General features: G+C 38.4%; 1 protein-coding gene across 1 annotated transcript; it reads right to left on the reverse strand.

The window, feature by feature from the left end:
- Positions 1-18: 18 nt before the first annotated feature.
- On the reverse strand, positions 19-16,967 carry LOC135715322 (uncharacterized). Its single transcript, XM_065238637.1, has 4 exons — positions 16,854-16,967; positions 16,579-16,785; positions 306-395; positions 19-244 (listed from the first exon to the last, which is right to left on the reverse strand). Exons 1-4 carry the CDS (start codon positions 16,923-16,925, stop codon positions 92-94), a joined length of 522 nt encoding a protein of 173 aa, XP_065094709.1. The 5' UTR covers positions 16,926-16,967; the 3' UTR covers positions 19-91.
- Positions 16,968-17,077: the final 110 nt, after the last annotated feature.

Raw genomic sequence — 17,077 nt, forward strand, 5'->3', positions numbered from 1 at the left:
ATATACCGAAAGCCTTATCAGTACGTGTAAATTGCTTTTATTGGTTTGAATTATAATCGATATTTTAAAATACAAACTACTGTCCGCCCCTTCACTCCTCGCGGAATGGATCCATCGTGTGGTTCACTTTCCTGTAGATCCGCTTCAAATAGAGACAAAGAACATGATCGGCCCACGTGCCAAATTCGATATAGTACTTCAAGCTGCGTCTATAGAAATCCAACTTCAGGAGACCGGCTTTCATCTAGAATAATTTACCGAATCGATTGTTGCTGCACGACCCAGCGGAATTTACCTTTGCTTACCTCGCAGTATCGGACATTGTTCAATCTAGCGGGGGTGTGATGGACCGTGTAGTAGTGTCGGAATAGCTGGGAGGATTTTTCAAACAATATCTGAAACGTAAGAATTGAATTGAATAAATTGAAGATCTCAGATTGATTTGTTGTGGTAAATACAGATATTTAATGGGGCACATCTTTCCCCACTGTCTTAGTAGCTGAGATGGACCTCCTTATTCCGGTATGATGTAGAATCGAATGCAAGTACATATTGCAGTCCATCAATATGAAAAATATTCAAATTCGTTTCGAATTATTCTATTTATGAAGGGATGTAAAGAAAATGTAAGCAACATTTTTTCCACAGCATCAAAATCATTTCTCTAAAATTTTCGAGGCTTTATAAACGTATACAAACAATGAAAGAGTCACGATAGGGTTTTACACAAAACGCAGTTTGTCAGCGCTTGCTGCCAACTTATGGCAATGAAACGAATATTGCGATTATCGCAGTGCTGCCAACATGGAAGAATAATTACTCCGCATCCCCCAGCCTAGCAGCTTTTTGCTCAGTTCTCGCATCTTACTCTGAGTCCGTCCGAAGATGGTGAAAAACATTTACAAAATTCCGTTTCTCAATCTACACTGAACCAAAACATCCGCAATACTTCGAATGATTATTGCATTGATCGAGCCCTTTAACAATATGCATTCGAATTTCGGATGATTTTCTTATGGTTGAATTCGTCGTCAGATGATGAACATCCATATGACTGTCATCCAAATACAGGATGATTTTCGTTTGAAATTTAGCTATAAAACATATGGCACTTAGAGGACAAACATTTAAGAATAGTGTGACATGCAAGTGCTTTTAATTAGATTTATAATTTGATTATCTACAATTCCATACTGAATAGCCATAATAAGTCATTCCATTATGGATACAAAAAAATTTCGTGGTGGAGAAAACGTCATCGACCACGAATTAGCCAAGCATGGGTTTCCATCCTTTACCTATGTTCGTAACAGTTCTGATAGCAATGCATATGCTTCCACCTCGTTTGTCAGCTCAGATCAGCATTACAGCAGAGAGCATTACGCATTTCAACTGAAGGCCCTATCCCTTATCATAACAAGTTTCATTCTGTATTCGAGAGGAACATCATCTGATTTCAAAACAACCGTCATCCGGTTGTAGCTATCATTCGAAAAAGCGATTTCGGTGTTTTGTTTTGAATGGTCTGAGATTTCATTCGATCAGAGGATGATGTTTATGTACAGTGTATGGGTCGTGACCGACTGGTGCGTTCGGACTGCCCTCCGGTGGGAACGCAGAAAATCACATGTTTTCTGTATTTATAATTATGATAATACAAATTGAGCGGCAATAACAATAATTTAAATAACATTTTAAACCCAGTTTGTATAATTAGGCGTTTTAATGATCATTATGAGAGTCGAGTTTCGAACGCCTTTGGATACGGTTGTGTGTTAAGTTTGTTCTCTGTTTTGTGCGTGCATTCGCTTTCATAGTTTTCGGCTGCATTTGCTGGATTAGCGCTGGCACTCTGCCTCCAGGACGGTTATACGTGTGTGAGTGGTGGTTTTCTCGCTTTCCGAGAAGTTTTAGAATCGAGAAAGAAAACATGATTCGTCATGTTTGCAAAAGGATGACGCGAAAGAGCTCGGCACGGTCGGTGTTGATGTTGGTTTGCTTTCAACTATTTTCGCAAAAATGACGTGTTTTCGACCGAAATTCATATCGAAAGTGTAGCAAAAGTGCTTCCGAACGTGTTTCGAAGTTTGTGTATTCCCGGTTGAAGTTTGTGTATTCCCGGTTGATTTCCGGTGGAAATTCAGTGCTACAAAATTGCTCACCGAGTTCTTTTTTTTCCGTTCGACGACGACGGGTTTCCTTTCGCGAGAGTGACGCTTCTTGGATTCGTTTCTTTGCACGGGTGTGTTTTTTGTAAGCAGCGGTGTGTTAGTGTGCTGGGTTGGAGATCAACCACACACCAAAGAGGCACGAGAAGATTCCCGGAGTGTCGAAACACAACAGTGCAGTGATAAAAGCTTATGCTTGTGTGCGTGTGGGGGTGAGCGAAACAGCTCGAAATCGTGTTCAGTCCGCATCGTGCTCTCTTGCCGTGCGGATCTATTTGCTTTTTGCTGAAGGAAGTGTTACTACTACCTAAAGCTACAACAAATTTTAACAGCACTTTTCAGTGCTCAACCTGTAAAAATTTTCTACCTTGTTCAACTCTTATTCCTCTTCGATCCTTGTTTGGACCCTACCCGAGGTAATCCTTCTTGGATATCGATTTGGAAAATTCCTCTTCGATCCTTCAGATTCTTATAGTAATCTGCTTGGAAGTCGATTTGGATAAAAATTTACTGCCGCCATGGCGCCTAAACGCAAAAGAAAGGGGCAAACTCTTGACCCCCCTTCTGATGAAATTAATTTGAGTAATCAATTTGATTTGCTCACGGATGATGAGAATGATCCATCATCCAAGAAAAATTCTAGTAAACTTTCCCGGCTTAATGCCAAGAAGGAAAAGATTCCCCCTATTGTGATAACCACTACCGATTTCCATGCTCTTCGCATGGAACTTTTGAATTTCGTGAAAGTTAAGTTTTCACTACAAATTGGACGTCGGGGTGAATGCCGTGTATTGGCTGAAACCTTGGACGGATTTAAATGTCTTCTCAAGTATCTTACTGAGAAGAAGCACAATTTTTTTACTTACGACACCAAAACTGAACGTGTGTTCAAGGTTGTCATGAAAGGACTGCCCAGTGGTGAATCCCTGGATCAGATCAAAGATGAACTGGCAAAATTACTTGGAGTTGTGCCACTCCAAGTAATCAAAATGAAAATGAAATCCCGTCCTGGCGATTCGCGCTACGGGATTTCTAATGATTTTTATTTAGTTCACTTCAAGTCTAGTGAACTAAACAACCTTAAGGCCTTAGAAAAAGCTAGCCTTATGCTCCATGTCCGAGTGAAGTGGGAACACTTCAGGAAGACTGGAGGAAATTTCCAAAACCTCACCCAGTGCCGTAAGTGCCAGGGATGGGGTCACGGAACTAAAAATTGCTACATGCCAGCTAAATGCATGAATTGTGGTGATTCCTCTCACGCAAAGGACGACTGTCCTGTGAAGGAAGATCCTAAGAAATTTAAATGTTCAAATTGTGGTGAAAACCACAAATCCAATTTTTGGGAATGTAAGACTCGCAAAGCGATCCTACAATCTCGTTCTAACCGTCAGGTAGGAAACGCTCCACGTTTCCGACCAGGTACAAATTCCTCTGCTGTTAACAACGGTCAGCGAGGAACAAATTCTACATTCGTACCCGTAGGTACAAATATCTCCCCTGCTTCAAATGTTTCATCTGTACCTACTCCCCTAGCTGCTAACAATGTTCAGCGAGTTAATGGAGCTACCTATGCTGCTATTGCAGCGGGTAGAAATCAAAATACTAACCAACGTTCTAATGGAAATTTTGACAATTTTGACTTAGGAAGCATTACTGCCCCCAAAATGGAATTTTTACAGAATTCATTAATTGACATGATTTCTGATATGCTTAAATCTAACTCCATGTTTGATGCTATTCAAACTGGAGTAAAATTTGCAAATAATATTGTCATGACTTTAAAATTCAGTAATGGATTTTAAAGCATTAAATATTGTAAATTGGAATGCTCGATCTCTTAAAGATAATGAAGACGAGCTATTTAACTTTTTAAGAGTTCATAACGTGCATATTGCCGTTATAACTGAAACGTTCCTTAAACCTGCCCATAAGGTTAAGAAGGACGCAAACTACTTGATTTATAGAAATGATCGTCTTGATGGACCCTGTGGTGGCGTTGCCATCATTATTCATAGACGAATCAAACATAAAATTCTTTCTTCATTTGAAACCAAAGTTTTTGAAACTTTGGGGGTTTCTGTTGAAACAAAATTTGGACAACTTACGTTTATAGCTGCCTATTTGCCATTCCAATGCGTAGGCCAGCAAAAGAATTTTCTCAAGGGTGACCTCCAGAAACTTACCCGTCATAGGTCTAAATTCTTCATTATTGGTGATTTTAATGCAAAACACCGCTCATGGAATAATGCTCAAAGCAATTCCAATGGTAATATTCTGTTTGATGATTGTTCTGCAGGTTATTACACTATTCAATATCCAAACAGCCCAACATGCTTTTCTTCTGCAAGAAATCCCTCCACTATTGATTTGGTCTTAACTGATTCATGTCAACTTTGTAGCCAATTGGTAACCCATGCTGACTTCGGTTCTGATCACCTTCCAGTAACTTTTGAAATATCCCAAGAAATAATTTGTAATCCCAACAGCTCTACTTTCAATTACCATAGAGCTGATTGGGAGCAGTATCGAACATTTATGGAATATAACTTCGATCCAAACATGCCTTTGCAAACCAAAGATGAAATTAATTATGCTCTTGAATCTCTGACTACTTCTATAGTTGAAGCAAGAGCTGCCTCAGTACCAAAATGCGAGGTTAAATTCGATTCAATTATAATAGACGATGATCTTCAGCTCTTGATCCGTCTTAAAAATGTCCGTAGGAGACAATATCAAAGAACACGCGATCCTGCCATGAAAGTTATCTGGCGGGATTTGCAAAAACAAATTAAAAAGCGATTCTCTGCCCTGAGGAACAAAACTTTTGAAAATAATATTTCTAAATTAGACCCGAGTTCCAAACCCTTTTGGAAACTCACAAAAATTTTGAAAAAACCTCAAAAGCCTATTCCAGCGCTTAAAGAAGGTGGTAAAATTTTGATCACAAATTTGGAAAAAGCTCAGAAACTTGCTAAGCAATTCGAGAGTTCCCATAATTTCAGTTTGGGTCTTACTAGTCCTATTGAGAATCAGGTTGCTCGGGATTTTCTGAATATTTTCTCTCGGGAAAATATTTTTGATGATTCCTGGGGGACTGATTTGGACGAAGTAAGGTCTATAACTAAAAATTTTCAAAATATGAAAGCTCCAGGTGATGATGGAATTTTCTATATCCTCATCAAAAAACTCCCAGAGAGTACCTTGTCTTTCTTGGTAAAATTATTTAACAGATGTTTCCATTTGGCATACTTTCCTGATAAATGGAAAAATGCAAAAGTTGTTCCAATTTTGAAGCCGGATAAAAATCCAGCTGAAGCTTCTAGCTACCGTCCAATAAGTTTGCTTTCTTCAATAAGTAAACTTTTTGAAAAGATAATTTTGAATAGAATGATGCTTCACATCAATACGAACTCAATTTTTGCAGATGAGCAGTTTGGATTTCGCCATGGGCATTCAACTACTCATCAACTCTTAAGAGTTAACAATTTAATTCGTTCAAACAAATCTGAAGGCCACTCAACTGGAGTTGCTCTTCTAGACATAGAAAAAGCATTCGACAGTGTTTGGCATGAAGGTTTGATTGCTAAATTGAAAAAGTTTAATTTTCCACTTTATATTATGAAATTAGTTCAAAATTATTTAACTGACAGAACTCTGCAGGTAAATTATCAAAATTCCAAATCTAATCGACTACCTGTTAGAGCAGGAGTTCCTCAGGGTAGCATTCTTGGGCCTATATTGTATAACATTTTCACTTCGGACCTCCCTGATTTGCCTCAGGGTTGCCACAAATCTTTGTTCGCTGATGACACAGGCATTTCCGCTAAAGGAAGAAGTCTTCGTGTTATTTGCAGCAGACTGCAGAAAAGTTTAGATATTTTCTCTTCTTATTTACAAAAATGGAAGATTTCTCCCAACGCTTCCAAAACTCAACTTATAATATTTCCACATAAGCCTAGAGCTTCGTTTTTGAAACCTAGTAGTAGTCACATAGTCACTATGAACGGAGTTCCAATTTCCTGGTCAAACCAAGTGAAATATCTTGGATTAATACTTGACCAAAAATTAACTTTTAAAGATCACATTGAGGGCATTCAAGCCAAATGTAACAAATATATTAAATGTTTGTATCCTCTTATAAACAGGAAATCCAAACTTTGCCTGACGAATAAACTTCTAATATTTAAACAAGTTTTTAGACCGGCCATGCTTTACGCTGTACCAATATGGTCTAGTTGCTGCACTACCAGGAAAAAAGCACTTCAAAGGATTCAGAACAAAATTCTGAAAATGATTTTGAAGTTGCCTCCCTGGTACAGTACAACCGAAGTACATAGAATTTCGAATGTTGAGACTTTAGCACAAATGTCCAACAAAATAATGAATAATTTCAGGCAAAAATCGTTGCAATCCTCAATTGCAACGATTAATTCCCTTTATACTTAGATAAGATTTAGTTTTAGTTTTTAGTTTTAAGATATCAATTGTTATACTGACATGCAGGTTAAAAAACCTGTTTAAAATACTGAATTGCCAAGACATGAACAATGTAAAAACACTTAGATATATATCATAACAATTAAGGCTGGTACGTTACTGCAGTAACTGGAGCACCTAGGTTAAAATGAAATGTAATTTATTTTGAATTTGGAACAAATAAAGAGTTAAAAAAAAAAAAAAAAGCTCGAAATCGTGTGTGGAGAGTGAGATAAGTGCTCGAGTTTCGAGGTGCGGCTGCTCGATTGTTGTTTTGTTTTGATTTGCTCGAAGTATCGTCGCCGCTGAGTGATTAAGATTAATCTCACTAGTAGTGAGAGGTGAATTCCCTGTAGGGCCCAAGCTGGTGGCCGAAGCAGAGGCACCAGTTGCAGTGTTTTATTTTTTTTATGATGATGCAGATCTGCTGATTTTATTTCTTTTTTTTTCTATTATTTATTTACATAGGGGAATTTACGTATTCTCGGCAATCTAAGCAGCGACCTTCTTTCTATAGCCTTTTTCTCTATGGAACGCACACATATGCAGTATTGGTTTGTTTACAATCTTTTGCTGCCAGCTGCTCTAACAATTTCAGTCAAAAGAATTGTCAAAAACTGTTTTGAAACGCTTTTACAAAGCTCCAATCTTCTCTAGTGAGAGCGAGTATTGTCGGCAACCAGTTTTTCTTCGGCAACCGTTCCATTTGAACTGCATGTAAATCTGCTGTTCTATTATCGGCAACTCGAAATCAGCTACAATTTGTAGTGCGTGTGTTTCATTTCAAGAAAACCCTGCTAGATTGCTTTTTCTCAGTGGTAAAAATATAGTCAAATTGAAGCTGAAAGCATAAAGAATCGGATGGTTGATCCGCTTGTTTCAAATGTTAACCCAGAAATAGCCTGGCTTTTGGTTCAAATGCCAAAAGTTCATCCAAAGACACCAGGAGCATAAATTAAATTTTATAGCAATTATGCTCCCAACGAAAACATATAAATACTATTATTCAATTGTAACTGGAAGCGTTTGGTACGGGAGGTCCACGCTTTCTTCCTTTCCCTTGATCTCAGGTTGTGGAGTGGTTTCAGATATTCATGTCTGACATCACTTGACTCCTTGAAATCCTCTCTGCGGCACATGCTGCGCAGTTGGCCTGGCCGTTGACAAGAAAAATGACGGATTCGTGAAGCCTTCATTTTCCAGGATGCTTTCAAAGTATTGGCTGCGTTTGTGTGAGATTAGATTAGATTAGATTAGGCGTTTTAATGATCATTATGACGTTTCAAGATTATTATGAGAGTGGGATATTATTACGTATAAGCGGTGTCAGGTAGATTTAAGGATGTTAAGACCATTTTTGTAGCGGCGGCGGTGGTGTAGTGGTAAGCGTGATTACCTCTCTCCCCAGCAGGCCTGGGTTCAATCCCAGTCGGCACTGCCGGGATCTTCTGAGGCATAACATCTCTGATCACGCCTTCCTTCGGAAGGGAAGTAAAGCCGTTGGTCCCCGGTTCATGAGTTGATGGGTCAATAGGTAGGGTCCAGGTGTAGGAGCTGCCTCCCTGGCGTCGGTAGCATTGGTGCTCAGCACAGAAAACAAGATCGACGGAAAACAAATCAAGGAAAAAAAGACCATTTTGGTGGTTTTATAGCTGTTCTAGGTCATTTTAGTGTTTTAAAGCTATTTTGAAATCATTATAGGCTAAATAGTTTAGCAAATGTGTGTCCATTTGTGTTGTTTTGATGAAGGATTTTTATAAAAGCCATTTCAGCATTTTAAGGTACTTTTGGTGATTTAAGACCCTTTCTTACAAATTTCAAGGTAATTTTGGCATTAAAAAGACTCGGAGTCGGGTTTTTATTTCTTATAATTTCAACGTTTTGAGGTGCTTTTCTAATGAGTTTCAATACTACTTTGTCGTGTTGATGCTACTCATGCGTTTCAATTATTCTTTCAGTGTTTACAGATCACTTTCGCACAGTTTTGCCATTTCTGATTTATGAGTTTAGATTTACACTCAAGTCTTTTTTTACACGGGGGATACGTACCGCGTAAAAAAAAACCGTGTAAAAAAAAACCGCGTTGTTTCAAAAAACCGTGTAAAAAAAACCGCGTTGTTTCAAAAAACCGTGTAAAAAAAAACCGCGTTGTTTCAAAAAACCGTGTAAAAAAAACCGCGTTGTTTCAAAAAACCGTGTAAAAAAAGACCATGTGTTTCACAAAACTGTGTGATAAACCCGTGTTATTTCAAAATTCATCATAACAAAAAAACTGAGCAGTGTGCATGGAATTTTATTCGGTACTTGTAAGTCATGATCACCTAGAACATATTCGTTCATGATAAAGTTCTTCTGGAGGTAAAGACCTTCCGAATGCTTTGATCACACCATTACGGAATTTTCTCTCATTTGTAAATCCTAACCATCTTGAAAGCAGCTGGCTTCCACAAAGCCAGACAATGAACCAGGTTTGTGTTGGAATTCAGCCATTTCCACTCTTGCGTGGTATAATCTAGACGTGTAGAGGCCGGAAATCGATGATTCCTGCCATTTTGGAATCCAAAATAGTGACGGCTTCCGGTTTTGTGAAAAACTGTCAAATAGCCAACGATATGGATATTTTCGGAACCGAGACGACATGCAGAGGCCGGAAATCGATCATTCATGCCATTTTGAAATCCAAGATGGCAGCTTCCGGTTTTGTGAAAATCTGTCAAATAGCCAACGATATGGATATTTTCGGAACCGAGACGACATGCAGAGGTCGGAAATCGATGATTCATGCCATTTTGGAATCCAAGATGGCGGCTTCCGGTTTTGTGAAAAACTGTCAAATAGCCAACGATATGGATATTTTCGGAACGGGAACGACGTGTAGAGGCTGGAAATCGATGATTCACGCAATTTTGGAATCCAAAATGGTGGCTTCCGGTTTGTGAATGTTTCAAAAAAATGTTATGCATCAAATTTTAATTAATTTTTTTTTCGATGATCTGTAATTAATCTTCTTACATTTACAAGAACTTCATAAATTCAATGTTGAACAACATGTGATACCAGTGACTTGGTTGTGGAATGCATGTAGCACTAGAGGTTGTACAGGTACAAGTGGTAATGGCCTGCCGAGATTTGCTCAGCCGAGTTCGGTAGAAAAAAACTAATTGTGTGGATAGTACTTAACATAACAGGAACTGGGGTTGAAGTTGTCGCTGACCGAATAGTCAAAGTTATGAAACACAGTGAACGAAGAGTCCTTGTCACTGAAATCGATGTTTAGCCAATAAGACATCATGGACACTGCCACTACCAGTGCACGGTATGTACTGAAGTAGACCCTTTAAATTAAACTTCAATTTAAATTCCACTGTTTGACATGGTCAAAAAAAAATGTGGTATACATGTATGTTCTGCAAAACCATTTCATCCATTACTAATTGAAAGAGTCAGCTCAACATAATCAAGGCGCCCTATAGTTTGACGGCAGTGGCATTTCAATAGCGATTTACGGGGTAACCTATTTCATCAAGCGGAATATTATTTGGCAGAATATCCCATTTCGCGTAATGTCCTATCTTGCAGAAATTTTATCCTTATACCGCAAAATAGGATTCTGCAAATCGGAATTGCGCCAAAGAGAACTTCGCGAAATAATTCTTTTCGCAAACATACGACTCCGAGTAAATTTTTCAATTTGTTGATTTTTTTCACACTATAGAGTTTTATAATTTGATTTATACTGATACATGTGCCCTGATTCATCTATTCTTTTTGCAATGAATAAATTATAAGTTTTTTTTTCAGAAATGAGCGCTGGTATCAGTGCACAGTGGTACAGAGTGCAGATTTAGGTGGAATGATATGTTTTGAGCCTGAAATTGAAACTTTAGACTAAAAGTCTCTTGTACAAAGTTGTTCCTTATAGTTAGGCCCTCATTTTTATGGCAATGAATTCTAGGGTGGTTCTTATTATCAATCAAATCAAAAATCTAACTTTTTTGTTTGAATAAATTAAGGTATACATTCTTCGGCAAAGTTATAGCTGAGCTAATTTTAAGCAACTTTGTTGGAAATAACTTTTTTGTATCTCTTAAATTGGCCGATTTAGAGCTATTTTCTTGAATTGAGTTAGGGTGGCTCTTAAAAAAACAGTTTTTTTGCTCTATTTATCTTATTTCGAATTTCTCAGCAAAGGAGTCTTGAGATAACTACTACGTCTACGCGTCGTTCCCGTTCCGAAAATATCCATATCGTTGGCTATTTGACAGTTTTTCACAAAACCGGAAGCCACCATCTTGAATTACAAAATGGCATGAATCATCGATTTCCGGCCTCTGCATGTCATCTCGGTTCCAAAAATATCCATATTGTTGGCTATTTGACAGTTTTTCACAAAACCGGAAGCCGCCATCTTGAATTCCAAAATGGCATGAATCATCGATTTCCGGCCTCTGGATGTCGTCTCGGTTCCGAAAATATCCATATTGTTGGCTATTTGACAGTTTTTCACAAAACCGGAAGCCGCCATCTTGAATTCCAAAATGACATGAATCATCGATTTCCGGCCTCTACGCGTCGTTCCCGTTCCGAAAATATCCATATTGTTGGCTATTTGACAGTTTTTCACAAAACCGGAAGCCGCCATCTTGGATTCCAAAATGGCATGAATCATCGATTTTCAGCCTCTACGCGTCGTTCCCGTTCCAAAAATATCCATATTGTTGGCTATTTGACAGTTTTTCACAAAACCGGAAGCCGCCATCTTGAATTCCAAAATGGCATGAATCATCGATTTCCGGCCTCTGCATGTCATCTCGGTTCCAAAAATATCCATATTGTTGGCTATTTGACAGTTTTTCACAAAACCGGAAGCCGCCATCTTGGATTCCAAAATGGCATGAATCATCGATTTCCGGCCTCTACACGTCGTTCCCGTTCCGAAAATATGTATGTACTCATGTTGTCCGGTGAATCCACTCGAAGTACACTTCCAAGTTTGTTTTTTTGGCTAAGTCCATTCCTCAGAAAACACTTAGAATGTTTTGGCTCTTTAACCGCGTTATTTCAAAAAACCGTGTAAAAAAAAACCGCGTTATTTCAAAAAACCGCGTAAAAAAAAACCGCGTTATTTCGAAAATCGTCGTAAAAAAACCGTGTAAAAAAAAACCGCGTAAAAAAAACCGTGTAAAAAAAGACTTCAGTGTATTTAGTTTTTTAGCTGTTTGGAATTTTTGGGCTATTTTATAGTATTTTATTCGTTTCTGTGCCATTCTTTGAGGGCTACAACATGGTGAGTTGACAACCTGAAAGGAGTATGATTCCTAGCTCCGGTCTTTACAAGTCCCTACCTCACGCCTTCACGAGTCATATGATTACAAACGACTACCAGCTGAAACATCGACACAGCTGGGTGGCGTAGTCTGGGCAATTTTATCAATCCGACAATAGCAAAGTGAGGAGGTGCGAAGGGAAGACTGATGCGGTAGAGGAAATGCTTCGCCTCCGAACGTCTGTACACCACGGAGGTGCAGCTCAAAAAGAGTCTGACTGGCATCCAGCGGCTGAATAAGAAATTCTCTTCCCCGGAAGTAACACCTAAGATGTAGGAACAAGGTTATCAGTTAGGTTCATTATCAAGGTAAGCTACCGTATATACTTTCGCAAAATGATAGCATATGCATATAAAACATTATATTATTATATGAACCAATAAATGGTGGGAAGGGGAGGGACCACCAGGGCAACCAATTGAAGCGATTTGTATGGGGAGAGTGAAATTGTCAACTCCCTGTTGTATCCTTCTGTCGGACGGCTCGTTTTTTGAACAATTGTATGATCATGTGGCTGGTAGGAGATTATATATCATCTCGTGGGGAGACGAACCAGCCCAGAGCTGAAAGTCTCCTTAATAAAGATAAAAAAAAAATCATCTCGTGGAGGCGTATAGACCTTTTTGACGTTTAATCATCTTTCTCTATCTAGCAAACATGGATGCATGGACGGTTTGTTTTCCCACTAATCTGTTTCCTTCTTGCTCGCACTCGTGCGCTTTAAATGGTACAGTAGTGTGCGCCGATTAAACGTCAAAAAGCTCTATAGGTGAATCACCTATCGATCCACCAAAATCGTTTTTGGCCCTGCATACATACCGAGGACAATCAGAGGTTATTAAGCTTGATCAAATCAAACAGTGAGGATCGCCCACTGCTATCGGACTTAGTTTTCGTGCTACACTGAGTGGTAGACAATTACCATACTATAAGAACACTATCAAACTTAGCTTTGGGCATGGAGCTGGAAGGCCGAATTTGCGTGAAATTGTTAATTTCGTTAAGGCTCTGTCGAGGTATCATACATTTTATATCGAGGATAATTTTCCACCAGACCTGTGATTTGATATGTATACTGCAGTCATATGGATGTGCAAAAAGAAATACGTACATCGCTGCATTTCCTCAATCAGAAGAGGAATGTATTATATCAGGAAACCAGAACCGTGTGTTTTGTTTGTAATAGGGAGGGGCCCGGATCAATTCTTACCCCAAGCGTTTCCGCTCGGGAACGGCCAGGTGTGTTAGCCGGAGGTGCCACAACGGAAGCAATTGAGGTTATTAAAGAAGTAGTGATGGTAATCAACGTGACGACCCCGGAGACTGAAGAAGAACAAACAAGCGGAAATCAGGTTCAGCAGCAGTGCGCAAAATAGTCAGGTTCAATGAGTCATTTTCATATGAATATGAACTGCCATCTGCCTCATCATTCATTGCCTTGTGAGAGCCTGAATGATTGAGAGATAAACGAGTCACTGACAACCGAGCACTCAGTCTGTAGCTCAGTCAGCAGGTTTATTCTTCCGCAATGGTACCCAATCCTTGTTTTGAATGACTGAGCGTACATTTTCTATGGAAAATGCCTCAATTACATGCTATGTGAGCGAAGACACGCGGTGTGAGTCGCCTGTTCGTGAGTGACTGAATATTGTTGTTGCATCTTTCATTGCCTCGTCCTTTACCATTTGGTACTAAAGCTGGTATCAAATTCAGTTTTCAGTTTGCTCTCACTGATAGCAGAATTAGTTTTCAATGTGATGTCATAGGAAGATTTGTTTGCTCTCAATTTTGATATTTTAACCGTTAAAACGACCAAAATGATAGCAACCTGAGTAATCATTATCAGCAAAATCACAACATCAAATTTAAATTTCAATTTGATCTCAGGCTTTGCTCGGGTAGTGACCCTTGTTTTTATTAATTAAAAACAAAATTAATAATCGGCTCCGTAAAGCTAACGTGATTGAACCTTATAAATAAACGAATGAAAAAAAAAGTTCTACCTACTCGATGAAATTTTGCTCAATGTTCCGAAGAAGTGTATTAATTCGTAGAGCTTCGTGGGACCTCATATTATCATGTGAGATTTGTAGAATTTGTTTGCACAACTCGAGTCCGTAACAGCCTGGATAACAATAATGTTTAAAAGAACGTACGAGATTACACTTTTTGTTACCTACTAGGTGAATCTTTGTCATTGTCAAATGAATGAGATTTCAACGGAGGTGTTTTTGAGAATCAATCCTTCCGGTGGGAATGTCAAAAATAATTATGTTAAAATCGCGTGAAAGCTTTCAACGACAATGAAAATTCTCAGCACTGCTTATGATGACATCTACGCTGGAGATGAACATTCGAGATCCAGTTAAGTTCGTAAAGTTGAAAGGGTTATCCGTGTTACATTGATGGAAAAGTTCAAGCTGCGTGTTGACATCCAACGATTAAGTTTTGTTTACATTGAAGGTAAGACCCACCTCATAGGAGCGTTCGGCTAGGTCGTCGAGCTTGCTCTAGCCTAGTCTAGTCTAGTCTACTCGTACACAGCCAGTATTGAAAGAACTCTGGAAAATGTTAGAAATACATCACTAGGTCGTCAAGCTTGCTCTGCTTATTAGGAGCACTGTTGTGTTAATTTGAGCAACATCATCAACCAAATTGAAGTAGTTAAGGTGTTAATAGTGACAGGCTGCCAAAGCAGCCCACTTTACGGCCATCAGCCGTTTCGATTTTTCGATCCGCAGCCCTCAAAATTTAGTATTTCAGCAATCTTGTTCCACATGGTCATGAATAGAAATCATACCCGAGTAAAGTCCAGCATCAAAATGACAGAAAATCGATATTTTGATATCAACATCAAACTGAAATCATAATTTGATTTCAGTTTCCGTAATTGACAAATTTGATAACAATTTTTTTCAAATTGAGTTTTCAGTTTACTCTCACTGATAGCAAAATTAGTTTTCATTGTAGTATCAAAATTGTCAATTTGATATTCTGCCAAGGCAATAAAAAGAACTGCAACAACATTTTCAGTTCCCAGAAAACTAGAATGCACGCATATCAACGTTATTTCTGTGATATACAAACATGCGGGATGCTCACTATGCCCCACCTGTTCACTATGCCCCTCCTCCCCTATATACAATCAAACAAATCTTATATAAAGGCCACATACGTGCAGATATTAATTTATTTTTAAACGGTTTGATTTGACGATTTAATATGTAATGAGGCATATAGTTTGACAAGCCTTACGACTTTATTCGATTTTATGTGTGATACAGTACGGTACAACAATGTTTCAGCGCTTATAAGTCAATAATTTGCATTCTATGCGATTCAGCTTGAACAAGATGCGATGTATCTCATTCTTATATGCGATGTTGACTTAGTCTGTAGCAATTCACGATTCTATCTGTAAATTATTATACTACTTCTGATTGTCTCGGTTCTTGATTTGCTGTAATAATACACTACCGACAATCAACAGAAAATTTAGATGTAGATCGAAAGGACAGCAAAACGAAAACAAAATTTGATATCATATTTGTCAATCGTAAACTGAAATCAAATTTCAATTTCAATTTGATGTTGACATCAATACTAGATTTATATTTGATATTATTTTGATGTTGGACTTTGATCGGGTTGTGCCTCAAGGCGTCCTACCTATTCTCGTGATTGAGTCGATTTAAAGCTTTTTCGTAGACAACGAATACCAAATACAGGGACTCTTGGATATCATTGACCTGCACCAAGATGTTAAGGAGTGTGACAGTTAGGTCCATATTCTCTTGTATTCGATTCAGAATTATTTCGCACAAAACTTTCAGACCAATACACAGTTTTCCAGATATTATAGCATAGATGGACGGATGTTATGGATGGATCCGTTTTGGTTCCATTATAATACTCAACTATAGACAGTGGATCTAGACCGGTCTTAGCTATTCTTATGCAGCCAAACCTGCTAAAATGTCAAGCCAAACGAACATTGACAGATTACCGATTGTTACAATTTGAGCGTGTCGGCAGTTTCTGGATTCAGCCTCCTTACTTATAACCAGGGTTGCTTCGACTCACTTGCTATAAAAAATGTTTTTTGAAATTATGAAATCATTAGATGTTATAATGATAATTAGTACAAGAAGAGGTTGTAAATTATGTGTTTGACACAGAAAACCTGTCAAATTAACTTGCAGAGCGTCGTAATCATCGATTTGAGTGAACGCTCACGAATCATAACATTGCTTATTGTGACGCTCTGAAAGCGAAATTGACAGGTTTTATGAATCACACACATACTTTACAACCTCGGCTTGTCACAAACACCTACACAAAGTTTAGTTCATAGTTAATGCACGTAAACATATTATTGAAGTTTTAAATACCAGTACTTGTATGTAATATTGTTTGCAATTTTTATGTACCTCCGGTTTGGTAGTTCTGAGCAAAAAGTTTGGCTTTGAATGACTCGCGTGTGTTGAAATACAACCATCTTTCGAATGACGAAAAAAATCATCGAAAAAGGCTCAAGTTACCGATAATCAATCTTTGTTTCCCGTAACTTCATATGCTTGATAAAGTTTCATTAACACACAACTTACGTCACAGCATTTAATCTCTACAGTTGGTAATGATACGGGTCTTAGATACTCGGTGGAAACAGTAGTATACTTGTACAGTAGCTCCGTTAGCAGTTCCTCTATTTCCCACAGCAGCATCAGGAACTCCTGGTCACACAAATCCCACGTTTCTATAATACTGTCGTAATGTTCAAGAAAATACTTCGTTTCGATGATAAAATTGTACACCTGTAAAATTGAAAACCAGTAAGGTGTAAGGTAATAGAATCTTCCGTTGATCGGCGAAGGTTACTGACCAATTTCCAGTTGGCAACATCTTCGGGCGTTTTCGCACTACGCAGATATTTTACCGTATCTTCCAGAATCATTTCACCCACTTTCTATTCCAACACAAGCTGGCAATCGAGTGAAGAAAGGGCATTCGAAATGGAAATCGAGCTTCAACAACTTACGTAATGTGGCTATTAATGGTTCTAAGTACATATATGGGATCAAGTCAATCGAAAGTTGTGGAGGTAGT

This window comes from Ochlerotatus camptorhynchus, unplaced genomic scaffold (assembly GCF_037179485.1).
Source record: "Ochlerotatus camptorhynchus isolate MF236.1 unplaced genomic scaffold, CSIRO-AGI_Acam_v1.1 ptg000850l, whole genome shotgun sequence".
In the NCBI taxonomy this organism is placed as follows: Eukaryota; Metazoa; Arthropoda; class Insecta; order Diptera; family Culicidae; genus Ochlerotatus; species Ochlerotatus camptorhynchus.